Source organism: Daphnia pulex, chromosome 9, assembly GCF_021134715.1.
Source record: "Daphnia pulex isolate KAP4 chromosome 9, ASM2113471v1".
NCBI classification, from domain to species: domain Eukaryota; kingdom Metazoa; phylum Arthropoda; class Branchiopoda; order Diplostraca; family Daphniidae; genus Daphnia; species Daphnia pulex.
In genome coordinates, this window is record NC_060025.1 from 279607 (window position 1) to 295444 (window position 15838).

A 15838-nucleotide genomic window follows, 5' to 3' on the forward strand; every position below is an offset into this window, starting at 1 on the left:
ATGTTTTTATAATGTTTCAGAAGTTTAGGGTTTACAGAGTTCTCTTTACTTACGCCAGAGGAACTGTTTATCAGATCATTAGATTAGCCAAAATCGACAATATTTTCAAAGTATTATCGATTAACAGTTTGAATATAATGCGAAATATTTTCTAGTTTACAGTCAAATCAAAATAAATGTTGCTACATTAAAATTGAATTAATAATGTTAAAGACAATGTGCTGAAAAATGAACGCCAATAGTTTACAGAGGTATACAAGTCTATATAAATGGCAGTACTAATCACTAGATTGACACTTCAGGTTGTCTACCCATACGCCAAAATGACCGAACAAGTCATCAAGAGCGTTTTTTCTTTGTTGCCTTTTCTTTGGGATAAAAATGAAGTGGAAAGTCCCGATAAAGAAAAGAACCTAATGGATTTTGGAGATCGACAGGAAATATCAAATCCATTTCCGCACCCAACTTATTACCATCCACGTCTACAATCCCCTTCTCCTTCTCCAAGTCATCAAGCTTTTTACTATCCATCTCCGCCCAGTGTTATACCATCAATCCCTGACTTGTTTCCGAATATGATGGATCGTCTTGAGCAACTGGAAAAGCGAATCGAGGCGTGCGAGATGGCAACTCTTGAATTTCAAACACAACTAAGTGATATTCAGGTTGAAATAAATGATTTTTATCAAATTCCGACTGAATCAGGAAACCCAAAGAAATTTGAAATGGACCAGAAGGAATTAAAGTCAATGCCGATTGCATACATGATGCCATGGTAATGAAAATTTTGCCCCTCCGTGTCCATCGCCACGATCAGTAACTACGAGAGAAGACGGTTGTCTGCGAACATTCACATTTTTGGATCGAAAACCAACAAGTCCAGCAACTGTTCAGCAAAGTGTTCGCAAGTGATGAATTAAAACAGTGTCAAGTCTGATGAATACAAATTCGTAATTCAAATATCAAACCAATTTTTCTTCATTTCTACTTAATTTAGACCAAAAGAAGAAAGTAAGTAGTCAATCTTCAGTAAAATTTAAATAATATGCGATGCATATTAAATTTCGATAGCAGGACAGCAAATTCTTAGTCGGAAAAGATTAATAATTGAATGCAGCGGACTGGGAATGTGGCAAGAATAGGCTGATTGAATTCAAGTTCTGAAATTCAAGTTGCCAGAATCGTGCGGATGCGTCGTTCGAGCTTTTCACCTTTAAAATTTTGCTATGACTACATATTTAGCGCAATATGTAATTCATAGATTTTTGCGATATAATTTCAACTCTGAATAACTTTTTTGAATAGCGCATGTCGATAAAATAGAAAGGCCTGAACAGCAATACTCTTCGGACGTACGTTATATCATAAATAACGTTATTCTTTCGTTCAAATGAAGCGAAATTAAAAACAAAGAGCAATTTTAAAATTCACCTAATAATCCCTCAATATTTTTAAACGTTACTATGCGAATTTAGGATTACGAAAATTGTCGCAATCATCAGAAGCGTCTTCCTATGAGAGGGGTTCTCGTTTCGGATATAATACGTGCACCGGAACAGCCTTTTTTCATTTAAAGTCAACAGGGATGATGCGATTTGATTGAAAAGAAATATTCATACCTTCATGCAAGATCTTTAATGGTGACTTCCCGGTCGTTGATAATGCGGAGAACATCTTCCAAATTCAAGTGTCGGTTTTACTAAAAATTCCACAACAATACAACGTTAATTTATTTTAAATTAATTATTTTAATTCAGATTTTTTGTACCATATTTTTTGCATAACAAAGTTGCAAGTTCAGTACCAGGGGTCAATTCAAAAGCAATCCCTTCGTCAATCCCTTTAGCCAATAAGAGCAAATTAAAATAAGAGAGACAAAAAACACAAAACAGTATGGTAAGTAATTGCTTGCCTTGAAGACAATTAAAACTGGTCTGCCAATTGCAGAGCTGATGTAAATGAAATTTTTTTCATTTGAGAGGTGAGAAGGAGCAGTTTCTTCAGAACACAGAGACAAATTTCTACGAGTAAGACAGGCTGTCTTTCTCAGATTTCAAATTATGTTGACCTTCTTGCTTGGCAGCATCCCGGAGGATAGTAGCTTTGATTTGAATTTCAATCATTTTGAATTCATTTATAGAAACTTGAGAAATAGTTAGTGTGATTCTCAAAACAGAATTAAGTTAATTCAAGGGAGAAACTTACTTCAGTTTCTGTTATGGCAGAACAGTTCCTGAACTTCATTATTGCTTACTCGGGAAGACATTTCAGCCAGAAGTGAAGAAGAGAAGTGAAGAGCACAAATATCATCAAATTTGGAAACCTGAAATTTTGCATTATATTAATTTACTTTTTACTTTCTTTTTGTTGTGGTACTTCTGCTTCGTCTTACCCATTGACATTGCAATTGTTGACACACAACTCCATGCTTTAACCAGAGACTGAGATTTTACTGCTTTTACTTCTTTAATAGCATCTGATAGCTAAGACTTGTCTAGATTACAAAATCATAGAAGAGAAAATTAAGTTTTCACTCAATACGTGTAAATACTAAAAACAAGGTCAGTTGAATTACATTGTCTTGGCAACACTCACAATTTGGCCACCCTGATATGGCCTTCACCCTGTAAACCATGACCAAGCCTTACTGTTATTACTAATTCTAGAATGCATAATAAAAGGAGATACCTCAAAATCGAAACCAGACCTTTAACTTAACTCCTTTTTACTAAGAGTGATTCGTTCGTCTATCATGCAACAGCAGACTGCGTTGAAAAATCCTAATCATTGATTAACAGTGTTGCCACTCTCTACTAAAGCAGAGCTCATGAGTCACGATTCACGAAGCAAGGACGGGGACAGTAGGAGGCTGATAGGAACCAGAAAGAAGTCAGGACATAATGTGTAAAATGAATCTGTCATATACTAAAGTCTAAAATCATGGTTACGCTTTTGTATTTTTAAAATTTTACATACATATGCACACATATTAAAAGCAAAATTAGGGCATTTGGATAATTCACATTAAAAAAATATATATTTAAAAATAAAAAATCATTTGGCGCGTAAAAGGAAGAAAAATTTGAACTTTTACTACGTTTTGCCATGTCAATGGTATGCACACACCGCAAAAAGACGTGCAATTTATATGCACAACATGCGACCCTGTAGGATTGCCGCCTAAACGCCCAACATTCGAATTGCACGTGTGTAAAGAAGAATAAACCGCTTATAAGGCCGACGACACCTGTGCCGACGACACCAAAGGGTAAAAAAGAAGTTTGCCCGTTTTGCCATGAGCCAAAAAGTGATGTGACACGCCACATAAATACGATGCACACACCGCAAAAAGACGTGCAATGTAAAACATGCGACCCTGTGGGATTGCCGCCTAAACGCCCAACATTCGAATTACACGTCTTTTTGGCACATGGCAAAACGGGCAAACTTCTTTTTTACCCTTCGGTGTCGTCGGCACAGGTGTCGTCGGCCTTATAAGCGGTTTAATCTTCTTTGCTCACGTGCAATTCGAATGTTGGGCGTTTAGGCATTTGAGTGAACAATGCAATGAACTGAATCATTAAATACATCAATTTTAGAGCGATATAACTAATAAATAAATAAATTCTCTTTACATGAAATATTAACAACATCTAGTATGCTGGCGCAGAATAATATTTGGGAGCCGCAGTGTAGTATTCGGTTTTCTTGGTTGTGTAGTACTCAGGTGACTTTGTGGTGTAGTAAGCAGCAGTGGTGTAGTATTCTGGAGCCTTGGTGGTGTAGTACTTAGGAGCCTCGGTGTAGTAGCTTGGAGCAGCGTAGTACTGAGGTGCTTCGGTGTAGTAAGTTGGCTCAACATAGTAAGAAGGGGCAGTAGCGGTGTAGTAAGTTGGGGCTAGGTAATACTTGGCAGCTTCAGTGGTGTAGTAAGAAGCAGCTGTAGTGGTGTAGCTTGGAGCTGAAAAATACTTCGGAGCCTCGGTGTAGTATTCAGGTGCCTTGGTGGTGTAGTACTTGGGAGCTTCGGTGTAGTACTTGGGAGCTTCGTTGTAGTAGCTAGGGGCTGTGTAGGTCATAGTATAGTACTCTGGAGCCTTGGTGGTGTAGTAGGAGGCAGTTGTGTAGTATTCGGGAGCTTTTGTGGTGTAGTAGGTGGCAGTGGTATAGTACTCGGGAGCTTTAGTATAATAAACGGGCGCTTCAGTCTGGTAATAGCTTGGGGCAGCGTAATACTTATGGGCTTCGGTGTAGTAGCTTGGGGCGGCAGTTGCGGAGTACTTGGGTGCCTCGGTCTCGTAGTAGGTAGGAGCTGAGTAATATTGCGGAGCATCGGTGTAGTAAGCTGGTTCAACATAGTAAGATGGGGCAGCAGCGGTGTAGTAAGTTGGGGCTACGTAATACTTGGCAGCTTCAGTGGTGTAGTAAGGAGCCGCTGTGGTGGTGTAGCTCGGAGCCGAGTAGTACTTTGGAGCCTCAGTGTAGTATTCAGGTGCTTTGGTGGTGTAGTACTTTGGTGCTTCGGTATAGTAACTGGGAGCTGCGTAGGTCGTGGTGTAATAAGGTTCCGGTGTTGTGTAGTACTCAGCTTTCTTGGTAGTGTAGTACTCGGGAGCCTTGGTGGTGTAGTACTTTGGAGCCTCGGTGTAATAAGTAGGAGCTGCATACGTCGTGGTGTAATACTCCGGCGTTTTAGTGGTGTAGTACTTCGGGGCCTCAGTGTAGTAGTTGGGAGCAGCGTAAGTCGTCGTGTAGTATTCAGCTTTCTTGGTGGTGTAGCTACTTGATGCAGAAGATGAGCCCATTGGTCCACCCGTAGTAGATCCAGCCAACATCGAGACAACAGCTAGCAGCAGCGTGATGGCAAAGTTAGCTAATGATAAAAATTGTAAAGTTAATCAAAGTGTCAAAAGAATTATTTTAAAGTGATCGCGTCAATAATTTCAGTACATCAAACACTCAATCACTAAATCAAACACTATGTTTCAAAGAGTTTAAAAACCATTGCTGAAAGTTAAAATAATACATTTCAAGTTAAGTAACGAGTAATAAAACAAAATAAATGAAGAATTTATACCCATGGCAACAGGTTGATATTTGATGACACAGTAAATGGCAGATAGACTAAGTGCTCCTGTTGACGTGTCGAAAAGGCGAACTCGACTGATTTCAATGGCCTCTACTCCCGTCTTTTATATCCCACCATTACCCCAAAATTCGCGCCGCTGGCGTGATTTGCTTTGTAATGATGAAAGAATCAAGATTCTAACTCCTCCCCTTTTTCATGCCACACAATTAATAAAGTAGATTATTTTTAATTGTAAAAATCCATTATAGATTTGAATTAAATATTTCCGTAATTAAAATTTTAAAAATAAATATAAATTCTTAAGGAAGAATAAGACACCGATATGTAATGTTTGAAATTTAATTATGATTCGTAAAAATATTAAAAATCGATCCAAATCTTAATTATCAATATTTTCATGACGCGGCTAATTTTAAATCGTTATTATTGATCCCTGTTAATTCAGAACTAAACATTGGAATCTCCCAACTCTGACACCATAGGCTTGTATGCAAATTTACTGACTAACGACTAAATGGTGAACACTGAGACCCCTATCACCACCATCAACCATGAATGGCCGATAACACACATTTGAAATAAATGAAACAACCACTAATTAAAAAACAAAACAAAAAACCTTTGTGTTGATCCTGTTTGGTGACCTCGATTTTGCTTGGACTGGTCAGGTGAATGATCCATTTTTTCTTTCGCAAGGAAAAGGATGGAAAAAGTCGGTCTACTTAAGCAAGTCTTGAACTGGAAAGTGAGTAAGTGACTGACAGTTCAGCAGAGTGGCAAGTGACTGACAGTTCAGCAGAGTGGCATGGCATGGACAGAGTTTCCGTAGATAAATCAGGCGATTCAGGCGCCCACAGAATGGAAGGAAGGGGGCGTCTGGGATTATTACCCTGAGGGAAACAAACAGAGAGGGTCATAATGAAAAATTAATTTGCAAATTTAATGCAATAACGTTCAACTGATCGGCCGATCAGCTTGTATGTTTGTTGTTATGCTTTGTATAAACTTATGCTGTTCGTAAATTTCCGTTTGTTCCATTATCACTAGATGTCGTGTTATACAACAACAAACAATAAGTTGTCTGCTTGAAGTAGTATAACAGAAGAGTAAAGAATTAGCCAAAATTCTTTACAATTTCTATCAAATTTATTGGCGTGTAGTGACGTGGGTCATGAATATCCCTGTGAATATATTTCGAACACTTGAGCGACCAGTTTTGAATCTAATTAGACAGTCTTCAACAGCCAAAAAAGTTTTAGAAAATCCTGCCAAGGATGATCCTACTCAACACCACTTTTCACTGAAACAAAAAGCAGAAACTATTCATCATGTCCTAGGTATTAATGTGTTGCAATTTATTTTATCATTCTGTTTAATTAGTCAGTTCTTTGTTCTTTCCTTATTCTTGGATATCTTGAAAAATTGCTGTAATTGCTGTTGCATAATTCCTAATGAAGTGATATTTCTTCAATAGGTTGGAAAATTTCTAGAGCTAAACATTTTTTGAAAAAAGACCGAATACTATCCCAAATGCCTTTGTCTCACTACACTAAAATCTGTGAAATCGTTAAACCATTCACACCAATTTCTGGTGAAATATTAGAAGGCACGAGCTTGCTCTTGGCTTCTCCTCCTGTAGTACAACGTAATTGCCAGTTTCTTCAAGAAGTTGGTGTCACAAAAGCAACAGCAGATATAATAGCAAGGTAAATACATTATAAATAACTTGCATTTATAATGATTGATAATGGTTTTAATTTATTCAGATGCCAGAATTTCACAGAAATGTCAATAGGAATCTTCAAATGTTATGCTCATGTAGATCCAACTGTCGACATAAAAGCTCAGTGGCTTGATCTGCTCTCTGAGCCTTTGCTGCTTGAAAAAACAAATCTCCTTCTAGAACAGAAAAGTAATGCCTGCAGTTCCATATCACATGTAAGAAATGTGATATTTGCTAGCTATGTAGCTCACAAATGGAACATGCCGTTCCCTCAAGTTTTAAAATGGGTGGAAAAGGGAATCAAGTCTCTGCCATTTAGCATCAGTCGGTTAATGCAAATTCTCGACGTTCTGACGGACATAGGTTTTAGTCAAGAACAGGTAAATTTCCGATTTCAGAACTTGCTATTTATAAAAACCCTGTTCAATTCTGGTTTATTATGCTTGTACATTATAGATATTGAGTCATCCTACCTTATTGCGAAGCGATCCCAACAGTCTAGAACTTTTTATGTCCACTTATAAAGACGAATTTCTTGGTGAAAACGCTGGCAAATTTCTTCAAGAATTCCCTGATGTGACGTGTCAAATTGATTTTACTTCGTTGCATACTAACGTTCATAATTTGCGGAAATTCGGCGTTCCAGTCAATTGCATCCGGAATAATATCAACAACTTGCTGGTTCACGACCCAATGGTTCTGGAAAAGAAATTAAGACAAATGGAACCTTATCCAGAGTTAGGTGTTTTTGTTCATCATCAGAAATTTGGCAAATTGTTTAATGACGTCGACACTGTCGTCCTTCGAGTTGAGACCTTTAGAGCCATCGACAAACGACAAATTACCTTCACCGCCTGCACTTGTTCGCCAAAAGAGTAAGATCATTATTTAACTTGAATATCTTGCGTCACGGTCTCTATCAAGTTGATTTTTGTTTCCAGTTTTTCAGCAATCATCCAACAACGAGCTCATCAGCGCCTATCGGAGGAAGCAGTTGGTTTTCTTGCCAACCACACGGGATACGACAAAGACCAAGTACGGGAGATATTGCGTTCGCATCCGCAGTCCATCCAGTTGAGTTCAGAAAACATGAAAAAAGTGATGGAACTTCTCGTTACTAGAGGTTTCTCAAAATTACAAATCTTCAATGGTCTACAATTGATTCTATATCCGGTGGAAATTGTAATCGACAAGCTTAATGAATTACCCTCTAGGCTAGATATGAAACCAATCGAAACCACACTGAAGGAGCCAAGTATCCTACAAGTTGTCCTTTATCTATTAGAACAGCAATTTATGTTCACAGGTAATGGAGTATTTGCCAAATCAGCAGAGAAATCGGAAAACACTTGCTCAGAATAAAGTAGATTTTCTCCACATTGGATTACTTTTGTTTCTCGATTATTCATTCAACATTATAATTACTACTTCACGGTTGGTCGCATACAAAATGGAATTGCTGTGCCTTTGTCCAATATAAAGAAATTTTATTATTATTATTATTTATTTGAATTTGGTTGTTTGTTGATTCTCTTTTTGTTGTTACAAAGGTACAATTTTTCCCAACAATGATCTGGATAGCACTAAAAGAGTCAACAAAAACATAGAGTTGAAGGCTAGTAGGTGGCCAGTGGAATTGACGTAATTGTTTCCATCGGGTAGTGGGCAAGCCAGCGGGATTTTTCGTTTAATCGTAAATGATCCTCGAGTAAAACTAATTCGTCCATCCGAGTAACTCACGACTTTGTTGTCTTTCACTTGATCGGGAATGATATCCAAAGCATCGCAGCTGCTTCCATTATTCCACTTGATTTCGACCGTGCTCATTTGCATGTTAATGTCAAATGAGCAGCCTAAATAATCCATTCCTAAAATAGATTGCAATTCAATTAGGAGGATTTATTTTTTCTTCTTTTATATTCCCAGACTCACCCTGAAGAGTAAAATTGGTAATGCCAGGCGGCAAAATTGGATTGCAAGTTAATTTTTCAACAGTCAAACGTAATCCAGCGTAGCCGAATAGAATGGACTGGAGGAATCCGCCCATTCCAGTGATAAAATTGAAAGCACCTTTGTGATTCTGCGCCTCGTTCCACACCTATTTATATAGGACGAGATGCGCACCAACTTTAAAATTTATCTATACTGAAACATCTTTATAGAATAATTTGCGAATAACCTTAAAGGGCTCGATAAGATAAGGTTGATAACTGCGATTGAGCATTGCTGCACCTTTGGCTTCTTCGCCGGATTCCAAATGCCCAATGGCGTGCATGGACCAAGTCATTGCCGGCCCGTCGACTCTTGTGACATTTTCATAAATGTCCAAATCGTTACGTCGCACGACGGGATCTGTGACGTACATCAAAGGGAAACCCAAAAGGACAACGTCGGCTTGTTTGATGGTCTCCCCTGGTTGGTAGCCGTCGAATTCTGGATGATAATTGCGTTCAGCATCAAACGGAATTTTCATTTTTCGTGCCACGTCCAACCAAGTTTCAGGGACGTCGCCCGTCATCCAAGCACCGCATTCGCATTCCGCGTGCCTGCGTTAGTACATTTAAACTTTACATTTGAGAATGGAATTAAGCGGATTAAAAATGTTCTCATTACTTGGCGAAAAAGATGGAATACGAAGCAATCACGTTGGTATAAATCTGTTGGAAAGCCGGATTTTAAATAAGTATAGTTAATTTTATTATGGTGGAAATAAATCAAATTTAAATTAGTACCGAATTGTCAACATAGGGATGGTCCTCATCTGGCGGCATGACGCCTATATTGGAAATCAACCTCTATTTATTCCTGATTAACTTTTATTTCCCTCGAAAACAATTATATTACCCTTGATTTCGTATTGATCGGTAGCCAAGTTGTATTCCGCTCGGCTGGCCCAAAATTGCGCCATTTCTCGGATGAAATTGCATCCATTAATCTAACGCCAGTAAAAAAATATCAAGCCATGAAAAATGTCATCAAAGTTTTCCTACATTGGAAAATGATATAACACCTCTAATGGGAAACTATAGTTCTCTCCATAAAGCCATTTAGTATCGCCAGTAGCCGCCCAATATTGTCTCGAAGCGAATGAAATGTCGCCTTTCGTGTAATAAAATCGTTAGTAACATCATTTCAGGATGGCGCAATAATTGATGTGTCTATACACTAAAACCTGTTATGTGCTGTTGGTTGTCGCGAGTCTCTGGGCAACAGTCGGGAGTCACTTCGGTGCCGGTGAATGCCGATTCCCAGGGGAAACGGGCGCCCTGATTATTCGATCCTGCGGCTCGGTCGCGCGCCGCACGAATATTGCTCATGCGATAGAGCAGCAAATCTTTGGCCACGTACGGCCACAGCATCAAAACGGGCGGAAACATCCACGTTTCCGTATCCCAAAACGAGTGGCCCTGGTAATCTCGGAGGAATGCGCCGTTGGCTAATGAGCCGGGACTTAATCCGCTGAAACGACGACGATTGGCGTCGATCGGTTCGTTGGGCAGAGAACTCAGCAAATAATACATGCTGCCGCAAACCACCTTGGCCTGTATAAGACAATATCCAATTTAAACTGTTTCATCGTGAAAAATGAATTGAATCCAACCAGTTCCAAATTTGGGCCTTCCATTAAAATGTTTCCGGAATCCCAAATTTTCTTCCACTGATCGACGTGAGTTTGATATAATTCACTCGTCGTTTGTTGCGTCAAATTGTAACCTTAAAACCAAACGGATAAGATTTATTTCTATGTTTTAACTGTGGAAATTGATTTCGTTTATTGCTAGTCTATACGTACCGTGAGAATAAGCGCTGGAAGCTTCTTCATAAGAAGAAGCAATCGACATGATAAAGGTGATTGAAGGTGCATCCCTGGTTAGTGTTATATTCTCCGGTACCTTTTAACGAACGTTTTTAAAGCTTATTAGACATTTGCATTTTAAAATTTTAAACTCACTTCAGAGTAGATGACGGTGACGTTGGTAAGACTACTTTGATATTGGACATCTTCGACGACTTTGGTTTGCCCAGTCTGTTCTTTGCCCGGTAAACCTTGCGTATAATTTTGCGATGGAGTAAATGCGATGTCATCGCTCACTGGGCCAGGATTATCGGACAAGGATAGCGTCACCAAGTCGCTGACTGGAATACAAATACAAAAGAAAGTTTATCGCTCATGTCGAAATCACACGGCCGACGTGACTCCACTATAATATACCTGATTGGCTGAAATCGATGGTGATTTGAGTGATGAGCAGAGACGTTATTGCCCGATGGGCGAATGTCCTTTGCTCCACGATAGCGCCATCGACTAACGTCACTCTTTCGATAAACATCCCTGGACCGAAAGAGAGAGCCGACAATGAATTGTCAATATTGAAGTACCAATCGGCAAAGTAATACATAGGTAAATAAAACAATATGGGAAAAACCGATATACTTATTTATTTCACAATCTGACCTTTTTCTGTATCTAAGATGAAGCGTTGCTGGGCGGCATTGATGTTGGACGTAACATCCATACGGATATTGATTTGAGATGGAATTCGGGCTCGATGGGACTCGCCCTTTTCACCGTTGTAAAGGCCGTTCATGTAGACCGTGTCTGTATAAATTCCGGTGGCCAGCTGGCCGTTGCCAATGCTAGGCATTTCCAGTTCATCAGTTGGCAAGCTGAACATATGTTTCGTAAAATAAAAAAATGAAAGGAATTACAATGAGAGTTTTTCTTTGGCGATTCCAAAACCATATAAAGATGCGATCTAATATCCGTTAGAATAAAATGATTAATAATAAGTGAAAAGACTCGTGCCGCATCTTTATTGATTATATCTTATATGAGGAATCGTCGGCCATCACGTACCCTGCGACCGTTAGAAGCGTTAGAGGAGGAAAAGAGGCCCATTAAGAAAAATTGGGATCGTTAAAGACGCAATCGATCGTTTGACGGGTATAAAGTTTCCATTTGGGCAGAACAGAAAATCTATTTTCAGCTTTTTTTTCGTCGGAATGTTATTCTACTATCAAGCCGAAAGCCTCCATTTATATCGATCAGCTGATTGATCCATTAATTTTAGGTAACGGGGGGGAATGTCACGTTCGAGTATCGGGACAATAAGGTATCGTCTCTGTCCTGGTTGATTTTTATTCTATTGCATTACAATTGCAAAACAAAATAAAAGGATTCGCTTTCTTTAAATGTATAGTACGCTCCATTTACTTAACAATAGTAGCAGCTCATTGTGCGCGTTTAAAAAAATTTCTTTTGAAACCGGAACCTGGAATCATGTCAGGATTTTTTAATGGTCTGATTAATTATTTCTTTTCAACCGCTTGTAAAAAAATTGTAAAAAAATTGACGAACAATTATTTTTCAACTATCCCATGATTTTATAGCTAATAATATTGAGAACGTCTCTTAGTTACAGTCTAAAGAAGAAATTACCTGTCACTCTCGAAGATGCGTGAGTCGAGGCTTAAATCGATCGATCTGGAAACGGTCGTCATCGATTGGCTTAGTGAGATGATGGTTACGAATAGGACCAGAGTGTAGGGAATAAGACCTACTAAGGGATGATGAAGAAACATGATGGTGCGCTGTTTTATTCGAGAGTGTCGAGTCCGCTGTTGAAGGCAGCCACTGTTTCCACTGGAGGCAGTCTGTCGACTGAAGTTTAGATTCCTTTTCACAAACTTGGATTAGATTAAATAATTATCAGGCTAATGGAGAGTGGGGGAGACGGCCGCGGTGCTCTCTTGTCAGTGTTTGCAAGCGATAGTCTTAAATCGACAGAAGGGGAAAAAACCCATTAGGATGAGACAGCTCGGCGTTTTGGTCAAAGGCTCGTCGTCCTGTTCAGGTCGCTTGTTTGTGCTCAACTAGACTACAGCATCTGTGGCCACATCGAAGATATACACTTGCCTCCCCTTTTCGGTATATTAAGGGTGGAACCGGTTGGACATAGCGTGTACCACCATAGCTTGTTTGTTTGTTATTGCCCCACCTTTTACCCATTACTAGCATATAGACCATATTCTTTCATTTGTACATGGGCTTTTTAATATCCGACAGCAAACACTAAAAAGTGCAGCATACTGCTCATGGAGAAACCAACGATAGATTTGCTGTGGGTGGTAGACCTGCTCTCTTAATACAGTTAGAAATAATAAGCACTTCTTTAATGTTTGTAATAATAGCTATATTCTAGATGGAGAAAATGGCCACTGTTTTTCCATCCATCCTATTTCTATTACGAACGTTGAGCCGCTGGGGCTCCACGGAACAAATGCACGTGTCAGATGTTGCGATTCGCACGATGACTATATATACAACTCTATTCAAAGTTGTGTTTTCAATTAATCAACTCGGTGGGCGGCGGTTTATTTTATTGTAAAAACAAATGGGAAATGAAAGACTTCTTATATGTATTAGGAACCTATACATACGCTATTTACGCGTTCTGTGGATGTTAAGGCTTCAATTGATTCATTGCAAAGACTTTCAATGGCTTCTCCGTATTTATTTTAGAGGAAATTATTCATCAGCGCACGCGCATTCTATAACAGCATGAATGATGCGGGGAATTTGTTTCATTTGAAAACTTTGGGGGCGTAAACAGTAGTCAAGTGCGTCTTTTTATAAACGAAATTTCATTCAACTGCTAGTAATTCCTCGGCCAAAAAACTTTGGAAGGCCGGTCCGCTGACTAACTTTTCGACAGAAGGTTTAAGGGCCTCTTGAAAGGCGTAGATGAGCGAATCCTTGACTAAATTGGAAACTAGAGTCAACCGATTTGAAATGATGTCGCTGCCACCGCCAGGAATTCCACCAATGGTAATCTTGACAGTCCTGCAAGCTCAACCAAATGTGATTATAAATATTGAAAAGGAAATCCAGCTATCGCTTTTATACCCGATTTCGTTGAGAAGGAATTGTGACAGAGTTACATCGAAAGTTTCCGTATCGGCAATGATGTCGACCATTAAATCAACGTGTCTGACGATCATTTCGATTTGAAGGTTCGTCTTGAAAATGCCAACACCCCACATGATATCCACGCCCAGTTCAATGTCGTTACCACCGACATATACCACCACTTCCGCTTCGTTTTGGGCTGGACGTAAATCAATTGTGCATGGTCCTGTTCGGTGTACGGTAGAGAATCCTCCAATACGGGCGTTGCTAATTGAAACTTGTCCGTTGATTGTGAAATTTCTAAATAACTATTAAAGGAAAAACTGTTAGGATATAATTTTAAAACACAAATATAGGCTTAAATACTCAACTGTGACACTAAACTCATCCGAATCAGAAGGAAGTCGAATAGGATCCCATCCACCCACGGTGGCATTATTTCGAACGCTTGCCAGGATCTGATCCACTACACCACTAATGTCTCTAATGACGCGATGACTCGATTCAGGTTTATTTCTAAAATGTGAATATCGCTTTTAATGTGTTGCACAATACAGTAGAAAGATTGCGAAGGAAACTTACTGTTTTACTGGAGTAAGATATCCTAAGATGAAGTCGCGGAAAATTTTGTTAGTCGCCAAGTGTTGGTTGATGCTTTCTTTAATGGATTCGGACGCCATGGCTTTGTATTCCTTCTCATACTGGTAGAAGAGATCAACTAGTACTACGCTCAGGATTTCGTTGATTGTGTCATCCGATTCATTGCCCGTATTATCTAACTGGATCTAAATTTAAGAAAATAATAGCAGACGTGAAAAATAGGTAAATCAATAAGTCGTGTTCAATTTTAACGTACCGTAAATTCTTCGAAATGGGTGTCAAACTTAATTGCTTTGAAGGAAACTCCGTTCTTGTTATCTTTCTCAATTTCAATTGATCCAGTAATACGGATATCTCTAAGGTCAGCCCTATTTTTAAATTTATCAATTTATAATTAAAATCATAATTTCTAGTTTGTTTCCTGGTTGGTAAAATAGTTCATTCGGTTTAATTAACTAACTTGAAATTTCCGGAGCCGTGAAGAGGGAAAAACTTTATCAAAATCCCGTCAATATTGTAGCGACCAGTGGACGATAACTGTGAAAGGCTTATATCGAAATCGATTTTCGACTTTTCAGCGTCAACAAACCAACGATTAACGGTATATTTCGATAATCCATTGATAACCACGCCGTCTACTGACCCTTGAAGCCTATTACATTTTCAAACAAAACAAGATTACGTTGAACCTGTTGAAAATCAATTTTATTTCCATGAAAATATTTACGTGAGTTGCTCTTCGATTATATTAAAAACGAACGGATCATCTAATTGAACTGGATCCAAGTGAGGAAAGAAAGTTTCAACAAGTTTTTCACGAAGGGGGTCTGAACAAAAAAATAATTAAAGGTGGTTAACAATTAAACCACTTTTAACTTGGCCATTTAATGGGAATTTTAATATTATTTAAAATACCTGCGTCAGCAGCCCGAGTGACGACGAAAGCAACGACGAAAAAAGCGTACCACTTCATGTTGGCAACTGAACAAATCTCTCTGTCAAAGATTGTGAAGCTTGGTATCAACTGGCCAGGACAACAGTCTGTCAGTATCTATCGGTCTTTATCGCGCGCACCTTCTCGCGGTTATCGGATATAGCTTGATATATATAAGCATTGATGCTGGATCGTGTAACCACACATCAAAACACAGCACACAAATGAAAACAAACAGGCGTCGAATTTTTCTTATCTGTTTTTATTGGTTTTTCCCAAAAACAGCTTACCTGTACGCTCGTCTTTTGTGATGTTGTATTCAATATGTTTCTTGTTTGAGACGAAATGTTCAAGCGTGTTACTTCTCGTTGAACTGCAAGTGCGGATTATTTTAGAGAAGTGAGCTGGTGAGAATTTGATATAATTTGGATTCAAAGTTCGCGCGGAAATTGTGTTGGAGCTCGACAAACCAATTAAAATGTTATGGCTGTAAAAATATGGCTGGTATTATCTCATCTCTAATTTTTATTACATAATATGCTGATTAATAAATTCGTTGCTGTTTTTGTTCCCTAAAAAAAA

The 15838-nt window shown here is 38.8% G+C and overlaps 4 protein-coding genes and 2 long non-coding RNA genes across 8 annotated transcripts; 1 reads left to right on the plus strand and 5 right to left on the minus strand.

Annotated features, from left to right (window-relative positions):
- Window position 1: 1 nt before the first annotated feature.
- LOC124201966 lies at window positions 2–1843 on the minus strand. Its single transcript, XR_006877822.1, has 3 exons — window positions 1769–1843; window positions 1620–1699; window positions 2–1560 (listed from the first exon to the last, which is right to left on the minus strand). It is a non-coding gene; the product is annotated as an uncharacterized LOC124201966 (long non-coding RNA).
- A 208-nt stretch (window positions 1844–2051) lies between these two features.
- On the minus strand, window positions 2052–2781 carry LOC124201965. 2 transcript variants are annotated; one of them, XR_006877820.1, is made up of 5 exons: window positions 2689–2772; window positions 2576–2624; window positions 2393–2494; window positions 2206–2323; window positions 2052–2143 (listed from the first exon to the last, which is right to left on the minus strand). It is a non-coding gene; the product is annotated as an uncharacterized LOC124201965 (long non-coding RNA). The 2 variants fall into 2 exon arrangements; XR_006877821.1 differs by lacking the exon at window positions 2576–2624 and having other exon boundaries at window positions 2689–2781.
- Window positions 2782–3568: 787 nt separating this feature from the next.
- Window positions 3569–5187, minus strand: LOC124201961 (extensin-2-like). The gene is made up of 2 exons (XM_046598219.1): window positions 5078–5187; window positions 3569–4873 (listed from the first exon to the last, which is right to left on the minus strand). The coding sequence occupies exons 1-2, from the start codon at window positions 5079–5081 to the stop codon at window positions 3654–3656; spliced, it is 1224 nt and encodes a 407-aa protein (XP_046454175.1). The 5' UTR covers window positions 5082–5187; the 3' UTR covers window positions 3569–3653.
- Window positions 5188–6155: 968 nt separating this feature from the next.
- LOC124201971 (transcription termination factor 5, mitochondrial-like) lies at window positions 6156–8308 on the plus strand. 2 transcript variants are annotated; one of them, XM_046598237.1, is made up of 6 exons: window positions 6157–6426; window positions 6564–6795; window positions 6856–7192; window positions 7269–7687; window positions 7754–7962; window positions 8027–8191. In XM_046598237.1, the coding sequence occupies exons 1-6, from the start codon at window positions 6261–6263 to the stop codon at window positions 8029–8031; spliced, it is 1368 nt and encodes a 455-aa protein (XP_046454193.1). In that variant the 5' UTR covers window positions 6157–6260; the 3' UTR covers window positions 8032–8191. The 2 variants fall into 2 exon arrangements, with proteins under 2 accessions (XP_046454192.1, XP_046454193.1); XM_046598236.1 differs by having other exon boundaries at window positions 6156–6426; window positions 7754–8308.
- LOC124201969 (protein-glucosylgalactosylhydroxylysine glucosidase-like) lies at window positions 8197–12567 on the minus strand. The gene is made up of 14 exons (XM_046598234.1): window positions 12253–12567; window positions 11269–11480; window positions 11026–11145; window positions 10765–10949; window positions 10606–10705; window positions 10414–10526; window positions 9985–10354; window positions 9823–9911; window positions 9657–9747; window positions 9545–9588; window positions 9426–9469; window positions 8992–9358; window positions 8745–8910; window positions 8197–8680 (listed from the first exon to the last, which is right to left on the minus strand). Exons 1-14 carry the CDS (start codon window positions 12393–12395, stop codon window positions 8355–8357), a joined length of 2370 nt encoding a protein of 789 aa, XP_046454190.1. The 5' UTR covers window positions 12396–12567; the 3' UTR covers window positions 8197–8354.
- Window positions 12568–13306: 739 nt separating this feature from the next.
- LOC124201972 lies at window positions 13307–15393 on the minus strand. The gene is made up of 8 exons (XM_046598239.1): window positions 15238–15393; window positions 15050–15149; window positions 14783–14974; window positions 14579–14690; window positions 14305–14507; window positions 14094–14238; window positions 13720–14030; window positions 13307–13656 (listed from the first exon to the last, which is right to left on the minus strand). The coding sequence occupies exons 1-8, from the start codon at window positions 15293–15295 to the stop codon at window positions 13458–13460; spliced, it is 1320 nt and encodes a 439-aa protein (XP_046454195.1). The 5' UTR covers window positions 15296–15393; the 3' UTR covers window positions 13307–13457.
- Between the last annotated feature and the right edge of the window lie 445 nt (window positions 15394–15838).

Excerpts from the sequence above, each read along its gene's own strand:
- LOC124201969 (XM_046598234.1), bottom strand. The coding sequence starts at position 12,395 with ATGTTTCTTCATCATCCCTTAGTAGGTCTTATTCCCTACACTCTGGTC. Across the intron at positions 11,481-12,252 it reads CGCATCTTCGAGAGTGACAG|CTTGCCAACTGATGAACTGG; the intron begins GTAATTTCTTCT and ends ACATATGTTCAG. Across the intron at positions 8,681-8,744 it reads TACCAATTTTACTCTTCAGG|GAATGGATTATTTAGGCTGC; the intron begins GTGAGTCTGGGA and ends AATCTATTTTAG.
- LOC124201971 (XM_046598236.1), top strand. The coding sequence starts at position 6,261 with ATGAATATCCCTGTGAATATATTTCGAACACTTGAGCGACCAGTTTTG. Across the intron at positions 6,427-6,563 it reads AACTATTCATCATGTCCTAG|GTTGGAAAATTTCTAGAGCT; the intron begins GTATTAATGTGT and ends TTTCTTCAATAG. Across the intron at positions 7,193-7,268 it reads TAGGTTTTAGTCAAGAACAG|ATATTGAGTCATCCTACCTT; the intron begins GTAAATTTCCGA and ends TGTACATTATAG.
- LOC124201972 (XM_046598239.1), bottom strand. The coding sequence starts at position 15,295 with ATGAAGTGGTACGCTTTTTTCGTCGTTGCTTTCGTCGTCACTCGGGCT. Across the intron at positions 14,691-14,782 it reads CACGGCTCCGGAAATTTCAA|GGCTGACCTTAGAGATATCC; the intron begins GTTAGTTAATTA and ends ATTTAAAAATAG. Across the intron at positions 14,031-14,093 it reads CGGATGAGTTTAGTGTCACA|TTATTTAGAAATTTCACAAT; the intron begins GTTGAGTATTTA and ends TTCCTTTAATAG.